Below are 26,963 nucleotides of genomic sequence, written 5' to 3'. Positions count from 1 at the left end.
TAGACAGTGGACTGGTTTTAGCTGCAGGCTGAGAACTTTTCTTGGCTTCGTGACTGAATGAAAACTTTCTGAATATATCTGTAGAAATAAAACCCCACATTTTGTGCTTTTTAAATGCAATTTTAATAGCTGCATGTCTATGTCTCTGTAAAAGGCCCATTTGGGGCAGTAAACAAGTCTGAGACTGTGGCAATGTAAGATAATCTGAAAGTAGACGTATTGATCTCAGTCAGGGAAACCAGTGCTTGCTTATGAACCAGAAAGTTGCTTTTATTCCACAGTAAAAGAACAAAACGACTTGATCTCAAAAACATCTGTCAGCTTTGGAAATTTGCTCCTTTTTTTTTTGTTCTTTTTCTTGTAAATTTGACATCTCATTGTCATTCAGCACAAACAAAAACATAGCCATCCATTAATAAAATGTGACCCCCCCCCCCCCCCCCCCCCCTTGTGTTTTACACAAAACAAATAAAATTATTCAAAGAGCATTCACCTCATCACTGAAGCTTTCCTCAGGGTCTCGCAACATCAGCAACCACAAGTCTAACTACTGCACGGTGATTTCATATTTCTTCTTTCTGAGAAAAACCAACACTTTGAGAAGTGACTTATATGATAAATATGTTGTTTTTCATTTCATAAAAGTAAGACAAGTCATTTTAAGAGTCGTGCCTTTGTGTAGACCATCAGCAGCACCTGTTGCACACATGAGTGTGAGTTGGGGTGGGTAAACATGCACTTTAACACACACACACACACACACACACACACACACACACACACACACACACACACACACACACACACACACACACACACACACACACACACACACACACACACACACACACATAGGCCGACGCTCAGTGCTTCACAACACGTCCTGACAGAATTTCAAATCAACAGTACAACCAAATAAATAAAACATACGAGTAAAAGCCACTATCGGCAAAGATGAAAATGAAGAACACGCACTTGACTTGTCACTTAAAGAGTCAAAATGTTTTTTGATATTTAAAAAAACAAAAAAATAAGAGGGTGACTTTGTGAGGAAATATTTTAAATAAATAAGTCAAATAAAGTTTCACTGGCTTAGATGAAGTGACTGTAGATAAGAGTTGTGTTGATGCACTAATTCCCTCAGTCAATACTGTGTCGAAAAACAAAAAATATGTACATAACGTGGTAAAGTTTGTGTTGCCTCTGAATGGGACAGTCGTCTCACTGTCCTTTCCTTTAATGCAGCAGTGGACCTGTCACTATAATGCTGAATGTGTGTGTGTGAGTGTGTGTGTGAGTGTGTTTATACAGTGTATAAGAGAGATAGAGAGGAAGAGTAAAGGGAGCAGGTGTGGTCCTGGGCCAGGAATAGAGCATCCGATTCAGCCACGAGACATATTTACATCACTGCTCAGCACAATGGAAGAACATTGAGAAGGAAGAAGAGGAGGAGGAAGAGTGCTAATGAAGAAGTAGAAGCAGGGACAACCACAGGGACTGGAGAATGACATCCCCCTTGTGGAAATATAATGTCACTGCAACTTTTTGTGTTCATTTTGTTTTTTTTAAAACAGATGTTGCATGATCCCACATCTTTGGTAATCACTTGAATGACTTTTAAATTAGCCAAATAACTGACTGATTTTTATAACATAATAGGTATGTTATAGCTTATAGCTTATAGCTGGGTCTGTATGTTTTAGAACGGAGGTGTCAAACTGGCGGACCGTGGGCACGCAAACTCCTCTCCCTTTAAACAATTACAGTTGTGAGCCGTTATTTACTTCATTTTTGATGTATTTCTCTTAAAAGATGTGTTTTTATTGTGAAGTGTACACATCCTTCCATATCAAAACAAGCACTTTCGCTTTGAAATTCTGTGATATATAACCTTGAATATCTTTATTGCATTCATCCATCAGGAGAGAATATTGTGTTATAATTTTAAGCTTACATTGCCCACCAACGACTGAACATTGACCCCCATTGACCAGAATAGTTTGACACCCCCTGTTTTACATGTTTCCCTGCTCCAACAAAGCTGACTCAAATAAATTGGTCATTACCAGGTTTTTGCAGAGCTTGTTAAAGAGCGGACTATTTGAATTAGGAGTGTCTGAAACATGCCTGAGACAAATTATAAACACAGGCATTTTAAATAAGTGATGATTTTTTGTTGTTGTTGTGAACTTTCATTTCCACACCCTCACTTTTGGCCATCCTTATTATTATTATTATTTTTAGCTAACAGTTTGCGTGCCACTGAATTTAACAAAGGTTTACATAGCCAAGAATATTGGACTCAAATTCAGAATATTGGCCTGCTGTTAGCGCTAACTGGTGTCTGTATTAACTTAGCTTCTGATGCTAGCAGGAATTAGCTAAGAAAGATTAGCCATCACAACTTCACAGAGAGCTAAAGCGCTAAAACTGTTGTTGTTTTTAGGTCAATTTCTTGACAAAGTGAGAGTAATGAAATCAGAAATGTTGCTTATTCTATATTCATGTTCTTAGTTGTGTTTGAAACATGCTACGATGCAGCCGAAGCTAACACAATGATTAGTTATTCTAGTAGCTGTAGCTTTTTGCTACCAAATTAATTGTTATGTACACTGCTTAACAAATGTATTAGACCACCACACAAAGCCCCTGAGTTAATAGCATTGGTAATTGGTATGTTTTTGTTTCTGTAATGGTTAATAATTCACTATATTTTTAATGCTAAAATCAAATTATTAGCGACACCTATTGAAATTGCTCAGATTATTATCATTAATTATTATTGTTATCCATTCATTTTCAAATTGTAAAAAAATTAAGCTTTCTAATTAAGATCTCAAATTATAGTTATTTACTTGCATTCCTGAATAGAACAATTTGTTTTAGTGGCTCACTCAATGAATAAAAAAGGTGAATTCAGTTTGTTTTACCAAATAAATAATATCATTTTTAGTTTTAAATACATGATTGAAAGATTTCTAAAATATTTGTGTTCTTGGTCTGGTATCAAGGATCAATCACATGGTGCCCACCTTGGCAGACGTGTCAGGAAAAGAAGTAAGAATTTCATTGCTCAGTGTACTGTGCATATACTTGAATCTTGAGTATAATACATTTGTTAAGCACTGTAAGTCTGTTAAGAGGCCAATGTTTCAACATATAATTATTCTTGAATTAAATCCTAAAAAACACAATATGGAAAACATATGATAGTTTTCATATTAGAACAGCTACTAGCAGTTCATGGCATTAGGATTTTGCTCTTTGTTTATAATCATAACATGGCAGATGTCGACAATTTGACAATTGACATAGAAAGAGTCAGCAAACTACGATGATAATCACAATCAATGATTTTTAGCCCCTCATACTGAACTATTTCCTGCCTTTAATTTGTTTGTACAAAAGTGAATCTGAAGTTGTGACCCTGACCTGCACTTGCACTCCTATTTTATTGAACTTGTTCTACTATAGCAAATTGTCCATTGTAGTTTTCTATCCTCCATTTTAGAGAGAGGTTATTCAGTTTCTCAGTAGAGTGATTATCTGGTCAGTGTGGGCAGCTGCAAATGCTTCCCCCTGCACAGGCACTCTGTTCACTCCTTTATAATATTGGCTTTTTGCACATGTACAAATAGAAGTCTACATAAATATTTCTATACAGCGATGGATGGAACCGTACAAAAATACCTCTGAATTTTATGTCTGCAGCAACACAACTTCTCTTTTTTTTTTTAGCTTTCTGATTGAAAAGGTGAAAATTCGAGTCAGATATCAGTGAATAAATAAAATACAATGTTTTACTTTGACTTGTAGGCAAGATACATAACTCTTAGAAATGTGAAGACATCGTTCCAGTGAACAACCCTGCCCCCCCTCCCCCCCCACACACGCTTAGCCACAGAAATCCTTTGATGTTAGAGCAGAAGGTGACCACGTTTGAAGAAATATTCAAAATATACAGAAAATATGGAAATATATTATATATAGATACGTATAGAGTACGGAAGTAATGTTCAGGGCAGTTTGACCATGTTCACTGTGTCCACCTCTTCCTCTTGTCTGTTTGAACGGTAATTCATCTGCCAGTGTGAACTGTCACTGTCACTCCTCCTCTTCTTATTATTCTGTGTGTGACGTCTGAGGATTCAGTGCAGTGCTCCTTAGGAAGCTATGCAAATAAAAATAAATACTATGAATCCATCCCACTGTCACTCAACATCATGTTTCCATTATAATCTTCTGCTATTCCTTAACATCGATCAGAAAATAGTTCTTTGATTCCTCTTTTGTGTATGTTTCTTTTTTTTGTTGTTTATTTAAATTTTTTGCATTTTTATCCCCAAAATACTTTTTAAAAAAAGTCATTCTCGTCAGATGTTGAGAAAAATATAGACCTCTGGTAACTCAGCTCTCTCCGGGTATAAGACTGCAGTCTCTTCTAGTGGAATGCAGGACTACCTCTTGGTATTGGCGTCTTCTGGATTTGGTGGTATCCCAATCCCAACTGTAAGCACACTCGCACGGGCTCAGGACAGCTCTCTGATACACTATAGGTTAAACAGGCCTGTTGGCACGAGAGGGCAGGATTCACACCTCCAAGCATCCTTACAGACGGGGTTGAGAGAGAGAGACAGAGAGAGAGAGAGAGCGAGAGTGGGAGAGGGACGAAGGCGTCTGGGAAAATCCCACCTTACCTCTCCTGTCCTTCCATACAATACAAGAAAAAACCCAATTCCACAGTGCGAGAGTGCACTCTTTTACCTCTGAAGTTGTACTTTAAACCCTTGTGAGTTCATGTTCTCACATTCATGAGTCTCTTCCGCTTAGAAGCCCTCTATATGACAGTAGGCCTCCAGACTGGAGAAGAGGATGTAAAGAAACCAGAGGCTGAAAAAGAAGGCTGTCGTAGCCAGTCTGTGTCCCCGAGGTCCGCCCAGTTCTCCTCCGATGTGAGCGCGGCGTCGGTAAAGAAGCACCGAAACGGCCAGGAAGGCTAAGATGGTGAAGAGAGTGACAGAGAAGGCCAGGGAGCCGGCCTCCACCACGAACGGCTTCCCTTTCATGTGCCAGTAGATGGCTGCCACAGACCAGGCCACGCCGATTCCCAGGAAGACATTGACGGCGTTGCTGCCGGTCACATTTCCAATGGAGGCATCTGCGTATGTGTCCTGGACAGCTGATACCTTACTGGCAAAAGTGTCTGTCGAGAGAAAAGTCGAGATGTCATTTGACTTTTATTTTAAACATCCAATAAGTTCATTCTTAAAGCTGTATGTTATTATACACATATAACCACCAATAGTTGTACGTCCAGTTGTTATGAGATCATGCTATTGTACAGACTGAGGGCGCTTTCACACCACTAGTTCGATTATTTGATCTGCACCAGGCAATAAAATTGTCCGCTTTCACACCAGCAAACGAACTAAAATTGGCCCGATTGACGTTTCAACAATGTGTATATATCTTCCGGTAGAAAAGCGACAATTTTGACTCACTATGGAGCAACACTTTCGCACATTGCTACTTGCTCTGATCTTCGTTTATTACATTCTCTGTATTGGCCATTTTTGGCAAAATATCCAATTTGAGAATGAGTCGCGGCTGCGTCTGGAGAACAATCTGCTGATGCACTGGAGTCGGCGAAGACGTATAGCGCGTCATTTCAGACAGAGGAGACACGCTATTTTCATGAATGTGGTCGTGCTAACTATGAGACGAAGATTGCTCCAAAGACCTACAAGGTAGCCTATGTCCATGACATTTACAGCAGAATCTAATCTGTTGGGCCAATAGGCTACAGGGTAATTTCCCACTGATAGCAAATGAGTCTATGTAAAATAACTGAATTAGTAGTCTAGCCTGTTTGGACCCGAGTTCGCGTTCTCACCAGAGGGACCGTGCCAGAGTCTGACATTTTGTGCGGAGTCAAGCGGACGGAGACCACCTCTTTTTGGCGGTCTCGGTCCACTTGATTTGGTGCGGACCGGAGTGCGATTGATGCTTTCACACCAACGAAGACGAAACGAACTAGAGTTTTGGGTTCGAATGGATCGTTTGGTGCGCACCAACTGCTGTTGGTGTGAAAGCGCCCTGAGCTTCTTTCAAGGTTGGAGAAAGCTATTGCATTCATTCCTAGAAGCCAATCAGAGCTTGGTGCAACTCAAAATATAGATAATTCTGGAACCGAGAGCAGATTATTCCAGTGAATAGTGAGAGTTTGCGTCCTGATTCTGAGGAAAAACACTACATGGACAAAAGTATTGAGTTTAATATGGATTTGCTCCCCCTTTGCAGCAGCTTCCACTCTTCTTGGAAGACTTTCCATAAAGAAGTTGAAGTGTTCTTTATGAATTTGTGTCCATTTATTCTGCATGAGTATGAGGTTAGGCACTGATGTTGGAAGAGAAGATCTGGCTCACAATCTCTGTTCCAGTTCATCCCAAAGGTGTTTGAGGTTTTTTTAATCTGTGTGAATTAAAATTTGCATTGGTAGAATCTTATATTCAATATTTTTAATTTCCTTCTGTTGAGTGAGGGATTAGGATTATCACGTCATCAGGCTTGTGCTCTGGTCTTGTTATTCCCCCAAAATATTTATGGTAAAATAATAATAATAATAATATGTTTTTGTCTTTTGCAGATTGGAGAGAAAATGATGACAGAGTCAAATGTTTTTGTTCCTGCCAGGTCGAAATATCAGCTTGGAGAAAATAGGAATATCAGCCATCTTGATGATAAAGTGTGTTTGTTGTCTGTTGTTTGTTAAACAATTTATGAAATCAACAGATGTAAAAAAAAATCTTAAGGACAAATTCACATTACATGAACATGTCCATGTCAAAAAGTGTCTGACTCACCTGGGACAGATGTACCGAGTGCCACAAACACCACAGCTGTGACCGAGTCTTTGAGGCCAATGGTGCATCCAAAGTGAGACGCCAGGTCACCGATGACGGCCGTGAGCAGCCCAATGATGAGGATGGAGATGGTGAAGCAAGCCCAGCCGTTCATGTAATCTGTGGGAGGAACGCAAGCAAACAGGACCTTCCAGAAGACGGTGAGGAAATGCATGACGTAGTCGAAACAAGACGGCAGCCGCTCTTCCCCTGTGTCCTCTTCATCCTCATCTTCTAGTGAGAAGTGCACAAAGCGGAGGGAGATGGCAAAGGGATTGGAAAGGAGGGTGAAAGTGTGAAGGGACGACAGTGGGAGAGCGGAGCAGTGGATAGGACAAAGAGATAACAGAATATTTGGGCAAAGATAAAGAGAGAGAGGTAAAGGAGGGGAGTAAATATTTGAAGATTGGACAGGGAGCAAGTCGTGAGAGGACGAGGAGGCGAAAGAGAGTATGACAGGAAAAGACAGATGACAGATAATGAAGCACAAAGTGGAAAAAGAGCAGCGAGAGTAAAGAGCCAGAGAGGAGGTGGAAGAGAGTGGAGAGATAAAGGATCGATAGAGGAGATAAGAGATGACAGAGTGGGGGAGGAAGAGAACAACATTCACTTAAATTGACACACTGGCTTATTTCTCAGTGAGATCTCACACGGTATCACGTCTGCCTGAGGTTCTGCTGTTTGCTGATGTGTTCATCTCTGAATGTGACACGAATTCAGATTAAACACCGTCACATGAAAACGAACCATTCTTAATTCATAAAAACAGCATAAAAACAATTTTTTTACTCTTAAATATTCAGTGTTTGTAACCTGGTTTCTCAAAATCTCACCTATTGACTCTGTTCCTTGCCTTTAGTGTAGATTTGGTGTATTTTAAAACCTTGACATATTTGGTGTAACTTGGTGAGATGCATTTATGGCACTTTGGTACCATGTATTTGGGAATACCTTTGGTACATATACTGTAAGCAAGGTGTACGTTAATGCACTTTTTGATGTACCTTCATGTATTTGCTGGGTGTCAGTGTATTATACAGTACACTTTGTTGTATTTGGTGTACCTTAGTATTCAAAATGTACCTTGATGTTTTTGTGTACTTCAATATATTTGGTGTACCTGTGTTTACAGTGTACCTCAGTGTACCGCAATAGTGTAACTCCATGTATTTGGTGTATATTGGTGTACATAGTGTACATAGTGTACCTTGAAGGATTCTGTGCACCTCAGTGCATGTGTTGTACCTCAGTGTACATGTGTACCTCTGTGTATTTGTTGCACCTCAATTTATTTGTTGTAACTCTGTGTATTATTTTGTACCTCAGTGTTTTTGTTGTACCTCCATGTACATGGTGCTCTTCAGTGTATTTGTTGCACAATCAATTTATTTGTTGTACCTCAGTGTACCTTGGTGTATTTGTTGTACATCAGTGTATTTGCTGTACCTTTATGTATTGTTTGTGGCTCTGTGTACTTGTTGTACCTCAATGTATTTGTTGTGCCTCAGTGTATTTGGTGTACCTAAATTATATCTGTTGTACTTCGTGTATTTGCTGTACAATCAATTTATTTGTAGTACGTCAAGGCATGTTGTACCTTAATGTTTAGTTGTATTTCAGTGTATTTGCTGTACCTCAATATATTTGTTGTGCCTCAGTGTTTTTGTTGTACTTCAATTTATTTGTTGTAACTCAGTGTACTTGTTGTACGTTAATGTATGTGTTGTGCCTCGGTGTACTTAATCTACCTCAGTGTATTTGTTGTACTTCAGTGTATTTGTTGTACCTCAATGTATTTGTTGTACCTCAGTGTACTTGTTATACCTCAGTGTATTTGTTGTACCTCAGTGTATTTGTTGTATCTCAGTGTACTTGTTGTACCTCAGTGTATTTGTTGTACCTCAGTGTATTTGTTGTATCTCAGTGTGTTTGTAATACCTCAGTGTACTTGTTGTACATCAGTGTATTTGTTGTACATCAGTGTATTTGTTGTACCTCAGTGTATTTGTTATACCTCAGTGTACATGTTGTACCTCAGTGTACTTGTTGTACCTCAGTTTATTTGTTGTACCTCAGTGTATTTGTTGTACGTCCTCAGTGTACTTGTTGTACCTCAGTGTATTTGTTGTACGTCCTCAGTGTACTTGTCGTACCTCAGTGTACTTGTTGTACCTCAGTGTATTTGTTTTACGTAAGTGTACTTGTTGTACCTCAGTGTATTTGTTGTACCTAAGTGTACATGTTGTACCTCAGTGTATTTGTTGTACCTAAGTGTACATGTTGTACCTCAGTGTATTTGTTGTACCTCAGTGTATTTGTTGTACCTAAGTGTATTTGTTGTATCTCAGTGTGTTTGTTGTACATCAGTGTATTTGTTGTACCTCAGTGTATTTGTTGTATCTCAGTGTGTTTGTTATACCTCAGTGTACACGTTGTACCTCAGTGTACTTGTTGTACCTCAGTGTATTTGTTGTACGTCCTCAGTGCACTTGTTGTACATCGGTGTACTTGTTGTACCTCAGTGTATTTGTTGTACCTCAGTGTATTTGTTGTACGTCCTCAGTGTACTTGTTGTACCTCAGTGTACTTGTTGTACCTCAGTGTATTTGTTGTACGTCCTCAGTGTATTTGTTTTACCTCAGTGTATTTGTTGTACGTCCTCAGTGTACGTGTTGTACCTCAGTGTATTTGTTGTACCTCAGTGTATTTGTTGTACGTCCTCAGTGTACTTGTTGTACCTCAGTGTATTTGTTGTACCTCAGTGTATTTGTTGTACGTCCTCAGTGTACTTGTTGTACTTCAGTGATTTCGGTGATGGCAGGATAAAGTTGTCATTCCCTGTCATACAGTATATTCCCTGTGATCTATTGTTATTAGTATATCATATCAGCTGTTCTTTTTGGCAGAGTTTGAGCTCAAACAGGAAACTGAATGCTATGTTCACATTGTGATTAAATGCAGACTCTTATAGCAGCTGAAAGTACAACTGTAAATGGTCCTCCTCCTCTGTGTGATCACAGGAAACACAGGCAGGGACATGGCTCTGATTCAAAGTGTCAGGCCATGTGAGCTGCATGCATTTTTCAACCATGAGTGGGTAGTGAAAAAAAATAAAGCGCTCAGCTAGATTAAATATTTCAGCAGCAAAGTGACAGACTCATGGTGTTCACTCACTACGTGGCTGCTGTGGCTGCAGTGGACTCTGCTGCTGCTGCCTGATGTGATGGATGACTTTTCTCCATGTACATGAGATCATTTCAGTGATTCAAGAGCTTTGTTTTTTCCGGACCGACTCCACTGAGTTTTTGAAGACTGATACATGAATCCTCTGGAATGAGGCCAGTATTTTGTGCCTCTACTGCTTTAAGTTTGACAGTTACATGGGAAAACTATTTGGTCCAAGTGACAGAGTTTGTGTAGGAGAGTAAGTTTATTTGGTTTCTTGTAGATAATTAGATTAGGAGATCACTAATGTGAATAGCCTAAACATTAAAACCAGTAACTTTATTTAATGTAGTGGTTCATCAGTAGACATCTGTGGCATGTTTCCAAAGAGTTTGTTCTAAATCATTGATAATAATGTTCCTATTGTTTCTGTTTTTTTGTCACAATTTTTATTGTGTTTTTTTTTTTTTTAAATTGTTTTATATTCATGTGTTTGAAACCCCCCCAAAAACTTTCAATAATCATATATTAAAGGAAGGAGTTGTTAAAACGCAAAGAAAAAAAGTAGTAAAACTACTCAGCAGCTTTAATGTTGTGACTAATTAGTCGAGTGCAGACTGGAAACCACCTGAAAACACCTGGTTCTGTTTTAGGCAATTAATTAATTAATAGGACACTTAACTTATTTAGCCAAAAGAAGAACAAGAAGATCTTATTTTGATTCATTGTCACAAGCGAGTTTTATATTACCTTGGTATTATTTAATATTGCCGCAGTATTGATCATATTTTAGTCCACTTACTCCTTTATGCAACAATTACATTCTAATCTCTGTCTGTCATAATAAATGTATGTCATTCTGCACTGATCAAAAGTGACACTGTAAATCTCATATTTTACACAGTGCCAATCAAAACTTTCTTTTCTATTCTTTTCAATTGTTTCCTCACATAAAGTCTTCTTACTTTAGGGTTGACAAAATTAGTGGCTCTGGGTAAAATACAGGTTTACGCAGGTAAAAAAATAATAATTCTGAATTAATGCTATTTCCATAAATAGCAAATCACTAACACAAATGCAGTTTAGCACCTTCTTTACATTAAATGTTTTAAATTTTTTTTTTTTTATCATTTATCTGGCATGATAATATTATGTGAGTTAATATCACGTAGGTGTACATTTCAGACCTGACCACACAGAAACATACATTTTAACATCAATTAGCATAGAGTAACATAGAGTAAATTAAACATATAGCATCTCTTGCTTCATATTGTGGTGTATCTGTGTTCATTGAGGAACATCGTGGATGTTTACTGTACCTGCACTGACAGTAATGGCCTCCAGGAACTGCTCTCTCCAGGAGTTGGTTCCCACCACCAGTGCTAGGTTTGTCTTCTTGATCAGTTTGTCCACTGTGCTCTGTAAGATACAAGACCAAAGAAACAAGAATCTGATCCGTCCTTTATTTATTCTCAGTCTCCTGACCCTGCAGGCACATCAGAGACTCCTGGGGAGAAATAGATGAACTTCACCACATGATGGCAGTGATGTTCAGTTCCAGGCAGGAGATCCCCCAACCTTCATTTATTACATGATAAAAAGACACATCAGAAACAAATTATGGTTAGCATATTGTTTTGTTATGAGGTTAGAAGAAGCAGATAAACCACATGTCCTTCAGCGGTTCATGTATATGGCTCGTGAAGCTTCTGAAATCAGAAAAATGACACTGTTCTTTGATGCAATGTAGCAGCTGGTTAGTTCATGTCCTGTTTTCTGCCATACTGCATGGAAAACACAAGATTCAGCTGTAATTATTCCAGACTGTGTTTGTAAATCTTAACATTTCCCTTACCTTAAACTCATAGGATTCCTCAATTATGACTTCCAGCTTGGAGTGTTCCCCCAGCACCGGTTTTCCCATCTCTGCGATCCGCTTGGCTTCCTCCTCGTCTGACGTCAGCTTCCTGTCTGGCACATCTGAGCGGAGAAGGAGAGACATAAAAAGAAATCACAGTCAGAATGATGGAAATTAGATTAGGAGAGGATGCTTGGCTGATTACCACAGGGTATTTTCTGAAAAAAAACATCAAGAGGGTTCCTCATTGGGGAGAGTTATGCCCAGGTTTTCACTAAGATTAATTGTTGTGAGGTAAGAAAAACTTTTCTCTGTGTCCAGTGGTTTAGTAAAAGTCAGAAGATGCATGCTCAGCCATCGAAACAAAATTAAAGCTTTGCCACTATTGTATTTTTCTCCATCCATATTTGAGTGTGGTTGAGTGTGGTTGAATGTTTACACTGTTGGCTTCAGGAAGTAAATATTTTTAAATGAATGAATGATAGGAAGACACTCAGTATGTTTACATCACGTTAGAAAAACAGAATTATTGTGTTAGTCAAACTAAAACTGGACTCAATGAGTGCATTTTTAGACAACTGGAAGTTTTCCTAACCACCTAACATCAGGAGACAGGTCAGACGAAGGCAGAAGATACACGCCGAAACTGGTTGACAACGTAAAGGAAAAGTTCCTGTTGCCTTAAAAAAACTCCCAAAAAACTAAGTTCAATCAGTAGACAGAATTAATTTAACAACATAGGCAACAAATCCACTTTCTCAAAGTTGAACTAACACACCCACATAATGCAATAAGGAGATCTATAACTATGTACATGCAGTTAGAACAGAGGTAGGCTCAAGCAGGTCTGGACACTCGGCTTCATGGCTGGTAAGGAGTCTTGGAATGGAGGTTGACATGCTAACAATTAGCTGCCAACTAAATCATAAACCCTGTTATAACTACCTAGCAAACTGGGACAAGGGCAGTAGTCCATTTAAGTAAAGCTACAACCCTAGCCTATCGTAACTGTGTCTGATAGGATATCGTTTGTCACGCTAACTAAACTGGACTAACCAGGAAAAACTGCCTAATACTAAAAAGCTGATGGGAGTGTATCACCACTTAGTAATAATAAATCACTGATGTTGTTTATGTACTGGGACAAACATTGTGCATGGAAATGTAATGAATGAATGCTGCTCATAATGCTAATAAGTCACAGCAAGCTACTGACAGAGGTCAAAGGTCAAAAGGGAAATGCCTAAAATTCAACTGTAGCTCAACTTAACTGTGTACATTACAACATTACAATCTGTAATCGGCTGAGCTGTTCTCAGCTCAGGGCCCCCAGCAACTGCCTTACTTTTCCTATTGAAACTGATATCTTATGACTGTGGAAGCCCCCGATCAATCCCTCTATCTGCATGTCAGACGTTTCCTGTGTGGCTCTGCTGTGGGAAGACGCCACCGCTCCTCGCAGAGCTCCCTGTCCTGAGTGCACGGCAAACTACAAAGTGCTCTATAACATCAATTCTGCGCCGTCGAACACCATCAAGACGATGTGCCGGTGCATCCAAAGCAAGGGCCGCTCATCCACGCTCTCTGTGTGTGTGTGTGTGTGTGTGTGTGTGTGTCACCCCCATGGAGCCACCTGGTGCGGAGACCTTGTCATCTTTTATATAAGTGCTGGGTCTCAGCCTGGTGCTCTTTGCTGACAACACGCTTACCATTAAATATTAACATTGCCATTAAAGATCACAGCCAAGTCCCCTTGATAGGAGTACGTGTCGGCAAGTGCACACACACAAGCATGCACAATATACCAGTGCACCAGTTCCTGCACACGCACGCACGCGCACACACGCACGCATCCACACACACATACACACACAATCCGTACCTTGCTCTCAATTTGAAACCACAGTTTATGGATTTGTGACAAATTCATTATGTTATTAACATGCAAATTCCATCATTAAGAGCAGAGAAAGAGCATGTATTGTTTGTACCGGTGGAAACAGAGGAGAATAACAGAGCAACCATGCAGTCTATTTACATATTTTCCTCTCAGTAACACTGCAGTCGATTTAAAATTTTGATCTGAGGCCAAGTAAACCCGTCGTGCACATGCAGATATTCTTCCTTTTATGGATGTTTGAACCACACCACACACAGAGGTGATGTTAGTGGAGACGCCTGAAGAGGCGGTGTGGTCAACTTACCATCCACTAACAACCGGGCTGTGGAGGAGAGGAGACAGGGAGGAGGGTGATGAAGAGGTGGAGGAAGAAGGAGAGATATTGGAGGGAAACAGAAAAAGTGATGAGTGGAAATGGAGGCACGAAACACTGATGAGGAGAAAAGCACGTTAAGAAGAAGGTGAGCAATGTGATGGTCTCTGGAAATGGCTGGGTATTGACCCCAAGGTGTAATATAGCATGTGGCATCGATTATTTGATTGACCGAGCTACAAGACGGAATGTAGTATTTTGTCACATTTTACAGGCACAAGGGCTAAATCAAGGTTTATTAAAGGAAAAATGTCCAATAGAAATCAACAAATGGTGGAGGATGACACTAATTCAAAAGTTTATGACTCCCGGCTGAGTCAGATCACAGAGTTTGAAGGCATAATAAACCCTAATTCACCAAGTCCACTTTGGAGCAGTATTGGACTGTATAAGAAAAGAGTAGTTACTTTTAATATATTAATATAAATCAGACATACAGTAAAAATACTGCAAACGTATAACGACGTAAAACATTCCCTGACCTTTTACGCTTCCATTTCAACTAAATGCCTGAAATTAACCCTTATCCTGATCTTAAACTTTTAACTATAACCCAGAAAAACAGCTTTCAACATTCAGAAAGTACGTTCTGAGAACTAATCAAAAATCTGCTCTTACAAAATTGCGATCTGTAAGAGCAGATTGAGAAAGTGAGACAGAGGCAGGAGTGACAGGGAGGAAGAGGGTCCTCAGCCTTTAAAAAAAATTTTTTTTGGATTATTGCACTTTTTATTTTAGATTTTAATTTCGCTATTAATACCTTAAGCAGAGGGGGGGAAAAATTACTAAAATATCGATCTCAAGTAAAAGTACCAATACTTTGATGAAATATTACTCAAGTAGAAGTAAAAGTAGTCATCTGAAAATGTACTCAAGTAGAAGTAAAAAGTAGTTCATTTGAAATGTACTTTAAGTAAAAGTTACTCAGTTACTTTGCGTGGGGTGTGTGGGTAGTAGAAATATGACAAGGGCTCAGAAATCCAAAACTATTTTGGAGCTCACGCGCCTGGCGCGACACAGGGTATTACGACAATTTTGGTGCGCACCCTCTATGTTCACGCGCGAGTGCTGGTGATAATCACATCATCATTCGTCTGGTTCTGGTGTATATTTCCCCCCCAGAGGCAATTCTGGAGTCAGTTGGGGCCCAAGCAAAAATTCCCAGGGGGCCCTTCCGACCAGTGTTCGTCACCATTATGTTATAAATAATGCTAATAATGATAATAATAATAATACTAATAACATGGAAAACCTTGTAATTTTGAAAATAAATGAAGTATGTGAGAATATAAACGTAAGAACAATAACATACTGTAAATAGCTTTTAAAAAACTAAATAAACTTAGTAAAAAACCCACATTATAAAACAATATAAATATATAGAACAATAAAATACATATATAAACTTAGTAAAAAAAAAAAAAAGATACCTTACACTTCAAATAACTAACATTATAAACGTTTAAACAAAATATAAAGTATAGAAGTTAAATAGTTTTCTTAGGGGTACTAAACCCACAGCAGGCAATTCCTCATGACCACCTTTTAAGCACTGCTTCTACTAGTTAGCACTAGCGTTCTGACGCTAATGTTAGCTGATGTTCAAGTCTGTGTCCCGTTAGTTAGACAAAGAAACGATAACAGCAGTCATTTACTGTTAATGTTATCATTATATCATTATCTCTTCCAGCAGTGCCACTTACAACTGTCTTTCTTTCTTTTTACTTCATCCTCTTTTTTTTCTTCCTCTTTGCCCATTGTTGTTTAAGGGGGACTGTGATGCGGCTGGTCACTGCTCATTTCAGTAAAAGCAGCCCTCAGGCTCCCAGTGTCGGGGCCCCCTATTGGTTTGGGGCCCCAAGCAGTTGCCTGCCTTGCCTGTTCACAAGCTGCGCGTCTGTTTCCCCCTGTAGGTTTTCACAGTGCTGAATTTTTATTTTTATCAGTAACGGATAGGATTTATAAAGTAACTAAGTACAATACTTGAGTCAATACGTACTCAAGAAAAATACAAAATCCTGATTTTAAAATTGTACTTAAAAAATAAAAAATACACAAAAAAAAGTATTGAATACAGTAACTTGAGTAAATGTATTTAGTTACTTTCCACCTCTGACCTTTACTTTTTAAGAGATGCACTGGGCTTGTTCCCGTTGTTCATGATAAAAAAGTAATTAGTTTTAAAGTATTTTTATGTTTGTTATGTTAAATCAATTTACATTTGGGGATTCTTGCTTACCATCCTCCCATGCCACCCTGCCAAGACCTCTTGCCCCCGCTTTGCCAACCCATGTAGAATTTTCTAGATCCGCCACTATATATACAGTGGTATGCAAAAGTTTGGGCATCCCTGTACATTTTCATGATTTTCTTTTGTTTGAATAAGAAATGTCAGTTAAATAAATCATATAGGAGACAAACACCGTGATATTTGAGAAGTGAAATAAAGTTTATACAATTTACAGAAAGTGTGCAAGAATTATCTAAACAAAATTAGACATGTGCATAAAATTAGGCACATGTGATTTCAATACCTTTAGCACTAATTATTGGAACTCAAAATCAGTTTGGTAATCTCAGTGACCTTTGACCTCCATACACAGGTGAATCCAATCATGAGAAAGTGTATTTAAGGAGGTCAATTGTAAATGTTTCTCCTCTTTGCATCTTCTCTGAAGAGTGGCAACATGGGAGCCTCAAAACAACTCTCAAATGACTTGAAAACAATGATTGTTCAACATCATGGTTTAGGGGAAGGATACAGAAAGCTATCTCAGAGATTTAAGCTCTGTGTCAACTGTGAGGAACATTGTGAGGAATGTGAAGACCACAGACACAGTTCTAGTTAAGGCCTGAAGTGGCAGACCAAGAAAAATCTCAGATAAGCAGAGGTGAAGAATGGTGAGAACAGTCACAGTCAACCCACAGACCAGCTCCAAAGACCTACAACATCATCTTGCTGCAGACGGTGTCACTGTGCATCGTTCAACTATTCAGAGCACTTTACACAAGGAGATGCTGTATGGAAGAGTAATGCAGAAAAAGCCTTTTCTCTGCACCCGCCACAAACAGATTCGCTAAAGCACATTTGGAATAAGGTGCTGTGGACTGATAAAGAAAAACACTTGCTACCTACAGTAACATTTGGTGGCGGTTCCATCATGCTGTGGGGCTGTGTGGCCAGTGCAGGGACTGGGAATCTTGTTAAAGTTGAGGGTTGCATGGATTCCACTCTACATCAGCAGATTCTGGAGAACAATGTCCTGGGGCCTCATTTATAAAACTGTGCGTAGGGCCGATGTCAAAATTGGCGTACGCACGAAACACGGAAAGTGCTTACGCACAAAAATATCCTGATTTATAAAAAAGTGATGCACAACCTCTCTGGTTACAATGAGACTCTCTCGTGAAGAAGGAGAACATAACCAAGCAACAACATGCAGCGTAACACACTCTCGCCGCGGCTTTCCAACATAACAACAACACGGCACACACACACTTCTTGTTTCACTCACTGTCGTTATCACGACACACCAGTGCTAAAAAAAACTCCACTCCACTCCACCACTGCTCCCTCTGCTGGTGACCATGACTTGCTTGTCAGAAAGATGTCGTTGGTGTAGACACTTGTCACTCAAATATGTCTGATCGATGGGGAAGCACCCGCCCACTGTGGGATATTTGTGTCTTTATTATTCAATCAACAACCCACTTCAATCACTTCAAAACTTTTTTCACGTCAAATAAAAAAAATGTTTTAATCGAAAACAAAGTGTTCAAATGCAATTTTTTGAGTCTCAAATATTTATTTGCATTCAAAAACTTTTTACTATGATTGAAAAAGGTTTTTTTTGATTGAAGTGATTTTAGTGAGTTTATTGTAATGTTTTTGTTGTTGTTTGAAGCAACTTCTTTTTACATTGAATTCTAAAGACACAAATGTCCTACCATTATATGACCCAAACACAAAACAACATTACTTCAATCAAAAAAGCTCAAATGCAATTTTTTGAGTCTCAAATATTTTTTTTTGCATTCAAACCTTTTTTTTCTATGATTGAGAAGGTTTTTTTTGAATGAAGCAAACCTTTGTTTGATTGAATAATAAAGACACAAATCTACCTCCCTAAAGATATACAAAGAGTAAACATAATAACAAGCATGGAGCTAGGATTTAAAGCCCTTAATAATATGAAGTGGAGTATACCAATGTCATAATAAAAACAACAACCAAGACAAATTAAAGTGAAAAAGTGAAAACTGCACCATTTACAGATAATTTGTGGTTAATTAAAATCAAAATCTGGGAGTAATTAAGAAAGTCTTAATGTTTGTGCATGGGATGCACCAATAAAATGAATAAGTGAAAAGTTAGAGTATAGCTGTATAATTTGTTTGCTTCCTCCTGAGAGCTGCTGGATAAAACATGCTTTATCACGTCTCCTCAGCTAAAATCACATTTGTCAGGGGCATCTACAAATATTGAAGTAGGTTGGTTATAAACTGCATTATGTAAGAGGCAGTGTTGTCACTGTCAATATAGCAGGAGTGAGGAGGACTGGATGTTATTTGACAGCTTCAGATGTGTGTGTGTGTGTGTGTGTGTGTGTGTGTTTGTGTGTTTGTAAACAACAACAAAACCTGCTTCAACCTCTCATGCAAAGCTGCCAGTTTTAAGTGTTGTTGGCATAAATGCTGTGTCACAGGTTTTCCTCTCATAGATATAGATATAGATATAAATACAATTTTTTTTTCATCATCATAATAATAAGTGAAGCATCAGCTCTGGAAGCTCAAGATATTTTTAGAGGAATCTGCAGTTTACAATACTCTAACCTTAACATCACAACTAAATGCCTCACACTAACCCTTGACATAATAATATAAACCTAATTCTAATCCCAACCCTGTAAGCTTTATACATTATTTATTACACACACACGCACGCACGCACGCACGCACGCACGCACGCACACACACACACACACACACACACACACACACACACACACACACACACACACACACACACATTCCAACAATCCAACAAACCATCATTAAAAGGAAACTTGTTTCATGTCATTTAAAGAAAGCGTGAAATCAGACTTTATTGAGCTTCTCCTGTAATGTAATTAAATATTAAAATCCGAGTGAATAAATCCAAAATGTTTCTTTTGTCTGGCAGAATGTGACAGAGACACTTAAAAAAATTCTTAAAACCCACGTCATTATTGTATCTTTTGAAAGTCTATTCTTGGATTCTGTTGCGTCACACAGATCTGTAGTAAACAGAACTCTTGTTGTGTACATAATAAACCAATTTCTTTTCATTTTATTTTAACCCTGTTTTTGTTGAGTTTTTTTCTTTTTTTTTTAAAACCGTGACTCTTTTCACTTTAGCAGCGTGAGGTTGTGACTGTAAGGTTCACGACGACGATCACAAACATCAACAAACCCTTTCAGGCGGCATTCTGATTACGACTCTACCTGTTTATCTGCATGTTGCAGCTGCCGAGAAAATCAGTGACACAGCACAACGTGCTCAGATGTCTGCGGCAAAGTGTAAACCACGACTAAATTATATGCTGACAAATGAATGAAAAAAAAAAGAGGCTCAACAAGTCATACAGCGTGGAAGATAATTACAATGACAGGATATGCTGTAAGTGGATGAAGAGAGAGAGAGAAAAGCCTCTCGGGCCTTTTCAGTCTCCAGAGATTCACACTGACATATTTTTTGTGTCTTCATCACCATTTCTCCTCACATTAATTAAACGAGTTTCTTGCAAGGATTTGAGGCCGCGAAGGACAAAACAGTCTTCTACAACTGAATCACAGAGTCATGTCATGCCAATCGTTTGTGTTTTCACTTTTCACTTAAACGCCATTAGTGGCTGAGTGCATTAATTGCTATGGGCGACTTGCTCCATTATCGTTAGTGCTACAGTGGAGCCGGCGATTCTGAAGCCATGTGGTGAAAAAACCCTCAGCTGTGGTGAGTTGTGAGTCAGTAAAAACACTGGAGAAGGCGCAGGAGACTACACGTCTACAAAACGCACAATTATGAACGTGTATTTAAACTATATATAAGACATTTTTAAGCCATTTTATTAGGTACATCTTTGCAACTACACATTACCACAATATGGCATCAGCCAAGCACATGGCAGTAACTCAGTGAACGTAGACAGGTGTGCAAACATGAATAAGATGACCTGTTGAAGTTCAAACCCATTATCAGAATAAGGGAAAGATTTAAACCTGTAGTGAGCAACTTTTAAATATAAACAGTTGTGTTTGTAGCAGATGCAGCCGTTATTATTATTTTACCTATCTATATTCACTTATTTTTTCCTCATTCGTCCTCTCCTTCTGACACCCTGGATGTCAGAAGGAGATCAACAAGATGTTGTTGATTATTCCAGTTGTTATTATAATATATATTATTGTAATTCTAATAATAATAATAATAATAATGATTTTCATCGTTGTTAGATATAAACCAACAGTCACTCATTGTTGTCCCTTAATGCCATGTATCTATTTATGTTATATGTCTCTTTATGTAATGTTTTCTATGTTAAAAATAAAATATTAAAGAAAAAAATTATAAACAAATGTCATTGAAACCATTGATGTGTCAGAGCCATATATATTGGTGTTTATTATTATAATATGTAGCGCATTGGAATAATTTAGTAATTATAAGTAAGGCCCAATGAGGAGAAAATACCTTTTACTTCAATAAAATATACTTTGGGGAGGAAACGTTGGTGCACCCACAGAACGCCCGACTCCTCCCAGTCCCACTCCTGTCTGAAGAAGCACATAGATGCAGGAATAATCCTAATATGAATCACATTTTCCGGGTTTGTTAGTCCAACTAAGACTAGCTCGATTTTAGTCAGACTAATGTGTTTATATGACATTAAAAACATGTAAAAAATATTGTATTTCATGCATGTAAACACACTTAAAATAAAGCTAAAATGAACCTGGACTTTAAGTGGGACTTCACAATTGCACAGTCGCACTTTTGGCTTCTTTTTGAAAGTGATTGTCTTATATTGAAACACACTCACACTCAATTACGGCCAATTGTCCAATTCGCCCAATTGTCAAAATCTGCATGTTTTTGGACCATGCAAGGAAACCGGAGAAAACTCACACACACACACACAGGGAGAAAATGCAAAGTCCAAATAGAAAGGCACTTTTCTGACCGAGTCATGAACGCGGGTCTGCTTGCAACAAAAGCAAGAGTGTTAACCACTACTAAAAGCTAGCTGTTAAAGGAGGAGCGGGCCCTGCATGTTTGTGTGTGACCGTGTGAGAAAACAGAAGCTTCACATTTGAAGTGACTTTGAACGTGGCATGGTTGTTGGCGACAGATGGGCTGGTCTGGTCTGACTATTTCAGAAACGGCTGATTTACAGGGATTTTCATGCACAGCCATCTCTGGGATAAGAGCAACAGGATTTTCTGTCGCTCGATCATCAGTCAATAAACTTGAAACCAGAGGGAACATGGTGATAAAAGAACACACGCAGATGTGTGCACATAAAGACAAACAGAGGTGTTTCAAAGTTAGAATAATGGCTGCACCCACAATCTAGACAGTTGTCCTTCTGCCAGGAGAACAATTGCGATAGGGAAGATTAAGCAAAGGGGTGTAATTGAGGGGGTGGAAGAGTATGTGTGTGTGTGTGTGTGTGTGTGTGTGAAGGGGTAGGGTGGGGTGTCTGTGTTTAACTGTTGTCATCATCAGCGCGTTCTCCAGCGCGCTCGGCCTAATCAGATCTGTCTCGTTACAAGAGACTGAGTCCCTCCTCTGGCTCTCGCACACACAGCCCGGGTCTGAGTCACAGCGTCAAATACGCCGCTAATGTACGCCTCCTCTCTCTACAGCTCATTAAAACAGAGTCATCATTTGACTCACCGCAGCTATTCTTGTCAGCGAGGCCAGAGGTAGATCAGTGTTGGCCTGTGAAGTTCAAACTGAGCATCAGAATGAGGAAGAAGGAGGGATTTGGCTTGGTTGTTGGCGCCAGACGGGCTGATCTGAGTATTTCCGAAACAGATGATCTACTAGGATATATTTATTTATTTAATTATTTATTTTTCATCTCTAGTGTTTATGGAAAACGGTCCAAAAAAAGAGAAAATGTGCAGTGAGCAGCAGTTCTCTGGGAGAAAATGAATAGTTGGTGCCAGAGGTCAGAGGAAAATGACTAGTTTGACCTGATAGACAGGCAACAGTCATCACTTCATGTGCAGAGAAACATCTCTGCACCAAGGTTATTATCCATCCATCCATTATCTACCACTTGATTATGGGCAGAATGCAAAGTACTCCTTTAAGAATATGGATGGACAAATGAGACTGACATGAAATACTGAAATAGATGAAGGCAAATCTGCCGGATAGAGGAGAGGTGAAACTGATAAACCGGTGAATGGTTTTATGGAGGGACGAAGCAACGAATGAACGGATGGAAGAAGTAGTTATGGAGGAAGCACAAAATTGGGAGTTGGGAGGGAAATTAAAGAAAGAATGGGATGTGCAGGTATAGAGATGTACAGTATAGAGAGTGGAGTAATGGCAAATAGATTTATGAAGAGATAGAGACCAGGAACATGGATAGATGTAGGGGTGATTGATGGAGGGATCAGAGGATACAGGATTGGTGCAGGTAGGGGGAGGAATAATGAGCTCGGAGAAGGGAGGAGAGTTATGGAGGAATGGTAAATGGACTGTACTTAAATGCTATAGCGAAGCAGAAAAGAGCTCCACTGTGCCACACACACAAACACACGCACAGAATGGCAGAACTACCATAAAAAGAGGTATACATGAGGGAGTTTGACGTTCACTGAGTTGCTCACAGGATTATTTTCCGTATATCCTCAGGGTTGACAGGTGCTGTCTTGATGTCCCCTGTAAACCTTATGGACTGTCTCATTCTTCCACTTCAGAATATCCTTCCACACATGCATATTCAATATCATATGTTCCATTTTAGTATCAGCAGTTTCTTGTTGGTTTTCCTTGAACTCCTTCAGCACAATAGTTGCAAATCATTGTTTTGGTACTGGTGAAGTTCTTTAGTCAATCCCATGCAAGTTTCCATGGTAACCATCTTCTTCACTGTCTCTTTAAACCAACACAAAAGCACACCACCTACTGGTCTGGAGAGTGCTGGCTCATGAGAGTCCACAGAGTGAGTGAATGACAATATTTCACAGGCCTAAGAAAGATCCCTGGTAGCAGCTTAAAAATGTGAACAAGTAAAGGCCTCATGGGAAGACGGTATATAAGTTTATTGCACTGTGGGAGGAAACCAGAGACTGCAGAGAAAACCATGCACAAACAGGGGAGAAGATCGGTCGATCATTTTGCAGCTAATTGTGTGCCTCTTCATTAGTGCCACCATTGCTGTGTGATTTCAAAGACAGCTTCTCGCAGTCGGAATGCCCTGACTTCAAGAGCAGCGTTCCAGAAATGTCTGATTTCTGAGTTGTCTGAAATACAGCACTATTGGACAACTGAGCCACATAACAGCCAAAGTCAAGAATGTGGGAGGAACATAAAGGAAAAGATGGATAAAGGGGAATAAGAGAATGAATGCACTGACAGGAAAGAGGAGGAATGAAAGGATGGATATACAGTTAGGGAGGCTTGTGAGGATTGGGAGGACGGATGAAGGGTCTATAGGAGGCGCACGTATAAGAAAGCAAGGATGTGAGGACTTGGCAGATGAATGATGACAGGTGAGAGAATGGATGGACAGAAGCGTGGGATGATGGGTGAAAGATGTATGCATTAAGGAGAGAGAGAGAGAGAGAGGGAGAGAGAGCTTATAGAGAGATGTTAAATAATAACAGTCCAGGAACGTAACACTGTCTCTGGTCTGAACCGCTGCTCAGCTCACAGCACATGTGCATGCACGCACACACGCCCTGACAAAGATGGATGCTCCTGCCACTTTTATTATCTTTCAATATGCATGCTGTGTAACACGTCCATCACCTTGTTATGCTGCAGCCATGTTTCTGACGACGTTGCATCTGAAGGAGAAGTCAAGATGCTGAATACTCGCCATATTTAATCCTCCGAGGCAGCAATCCACCGCTGCTCTGAATGAACTAATGATTTAACTGAATGCTGGATGATTTCACTCCAGTTTTCCAACGGAGGCCTTTTCTTTCTTTTTTTTTACATCTGAAAAGCCATGTTTTCTAATCTAGCTGTGCTAATTAACAACCACGACGTGCAGCATTCAATAAATCTTTAATACATTCATTTTGAGATGTTAGGGTGATTACTGTAAACAAATACAATCATTGCCAGGAAAATTGGCAGAGTCTTCCAGTCACAACACTTTTTTATTTGTATATCATGTCCCAGTGAGTTGACTGGTTTCTTGTAAAACATTTGAATTAGAAAGAATAGCTTGATGTTTTGTAATATAAGAGGCAGAGTCACTTTTATGTCTCATGTTGACAACAGTCTAAAGATGTAATGTTCACTTGGACACAAGTCTGATCTGAAATTTTCAAATGTAAACAATAAAGTGGTGTAAGCGGAGAATATTTTTTTTTAATTCAGAACATGGTTCTGGTTTTAATTCAGAACATGGTATCCCAGGAATGCAGGGAATCTGATTTTGTGAAATATGTTAGTTACTGACTTAGTTAGGGCCTCTTCCACTGTCTGTCTGTGATTGGTTGAGTCCAGATGTGACTCTGGACTCTCTGTGACTGTTCTGTGAGGATCAAGTGGAGATGAGCTCTATCTACTTGTTAACAGTGTGTTTATTCCGCAGCCGTATCAGTCTCTCTGCTGCATCGGCAGCAGGCAATTACAGAGCAGATCAGCGTCCCTGATAATGTCATCAGAGTCAGTCTTGCTCTCTTTCTCTCTCTCTCTCTCACACACACACACACACACACACACACACACACACACACACACACACACACACACACACACACACACACACACACACACACACACACACACACAATTTGAATACTTCCCATACATTACATACAAGTGTATGATCACTTCTGTTGGCCTTATGGAGGCCGCCATCTTGTGCCACCATGTTTCTACAGCAAGAAAGGAAAAGTACTGCAGCAGTACCGTGAAAGGATATGACATTTACTGTACTTAAGTATCAAAGTAATTTTCTGATATAAAATGTACTTAAGCTTTAGAAGTTAAAGCGGACCTAGACTGGAAGTTCCAACTAACGCTGTTTTTTAATGTGTATCTGCGTCATTACCTCGTTACGAAGCCCTGAAGTTTCGAAAGAGAAAAGTTCAGCCACTGCTGAAAACACTGTGTTTTATTGTAATCTTGGGCTCAGCGAGATCTCCCTTCTGGTTAAGTAAACAGCATTTCCCCTGAATAGCAGATCCTCCTGCTCGGGGCACTAGTCCATGCACACGCACATTGAACCGCAGAAGAAGAAAAACGTCCGTTGTGGAGGTGTTTCACGAGCGACAGTGTCTTCTGACTCTGGGTCTGACTCCGGGTCAAAGTCATAAAAGGGACTGTGGTGGGGATTTGTGACAAAACTATTTGTAAACATTGTTAAAACAATGTTTTGATAATGAGTAGCAGTGCCTTCACCTTTCCAGAGGGGAGAGCTGCGCTTCTGAGAGCGGGTGTGCTAATTGTCACTTCCTGGTATTGGCCAATCACAAGACAGTTGGGAAGCCTCTACGCTGGCTGGCCAATCACAACACACTGTCTTCTGGGCGTGAGATCGTTTACAGCAACTAGGAGGTTTTTGACCATAAAAACAAGTTAATGTATGTAAGTAGACCTCCATAACTAACATATATGTGCAACAGGACCACTCTATGTGAGCTTTAAAGTATTGAAAAAGTGAGATATTAGGATTAAACCACTGAGGTATAAAGATTAGTTCAGTTGTAGGGTGAGTTGTCGTTCAACTGAAGGTTGTGGGTTCATTTCTTGGCCCTGCTAGTCTATATGTGTCCTTGAGCAAGACACAACCCCATGCAACTCACCAAGACTAGAAAAACTCTTTATAAATACAGACTAGGGATGTCCGATAATATCAGCCTGATATTAGCCTATTGTTGTGATATCGGTTCGTAGTACTGGTATCTTTTTTCTGCCAATAATGAAAATCCCATAAAATAATGCCTGGATTTCGCAAAAATGTGAGTACATGCTTGGTATGTATTTGGGCGCACTTCAAATTCAATTGAACAGGAAGTGCCTTTTATTTTGACAATCACAGCCAGTTAAAAGCCCAGGGTTATTAACTGCATGATGGTGCAAATCACAACAGCAGCAGTAACCTGCAGTAAGTGCTCTCGCTCTGCCTGTTTTACCAAGTATGCATCGGTGTTGCAGTGTTGGAAATGTTACTTTTAAAAAGTAATTAGTTACTTCTTCCAAAAAGTAACTGCATTAGTTACTGAGTTACAAATTAAAAAAAGTAAAAAAAGGCTAAAAGATTTTGGACCTCACCTCCACCCCCTCTTTCTCTTTTTAAAGTGTAGGATTAACAATTTGACAATATCGGAATATCAAATGTTGGTAAAAAAAAAAAAAAGGAGCCAATATCTGACATTCCATAATACAGACCATTACTAACTGTTCTTCTTCCTCTTTTTTGGGAGCAACAAAGAGAGTAAGAGAAAATGTAATGGAGTAAAATAAAAATTGCGAGCAATATAAATAACTGATAGTGATATGACAGATATGTGAATTTTGTACTT

At 39.3% G+C, this 26,963-nt stretch overlaps 1 protein-coding gene across 1 annotated transcript in view; it reads right to left on the bottom strand.

Annotated features, from left to right (window-relative positions):
• Positions 1–3,905: 3,905 nt before the first annotated feature.
• Positions 3,906–26,963, bottom strand: part of slc8a3 (solute carrier family 8 member 3) — a 141,903-nt gene continuing 118,845 nt past the window's right edge. Inside the window, exons 4-8 of the mRNA XM_083886262.1 lie at positions 14,133–14,150; positions 11,926–12,050; positions 11,390–11,489; positions 6,864–7,133; positions 3,906–5,203 (exon numbers count right to left, since the gene is read on the bottom strand). Coding sequence (XP_083742388.1) covers positions 4,827–5,203; positions 6,864–7,133; positions 11,390–11,489; positions 11,926–12,050; positions 14,133–14,150 — 890 coding nt within the window. The 3' untranslated portion in view covers positions 3,906–4,826. The remainder of the gene's footprint in view (positions 5,204–6,863; positions 7,134–11,389; positions 11,490–11,925; positions 12,051–14,132; positions 14,151–26,963) is intronic.

The sequence above is a fragment of the Microchirus variegatus genome (assembly GCF_963457635.1).
Source record: "Microchirus variegatus genome assembly, chromosome: 3".
NCBI lineage: Eukaryota > Metazoa > Chordata > Actinopteri > Pleuronectiformes > Soleidae > Microchirus > Microchirus variegatus.
This window is presented reverse-complemented; position numbering and strand designations above follow the sequence as displayed.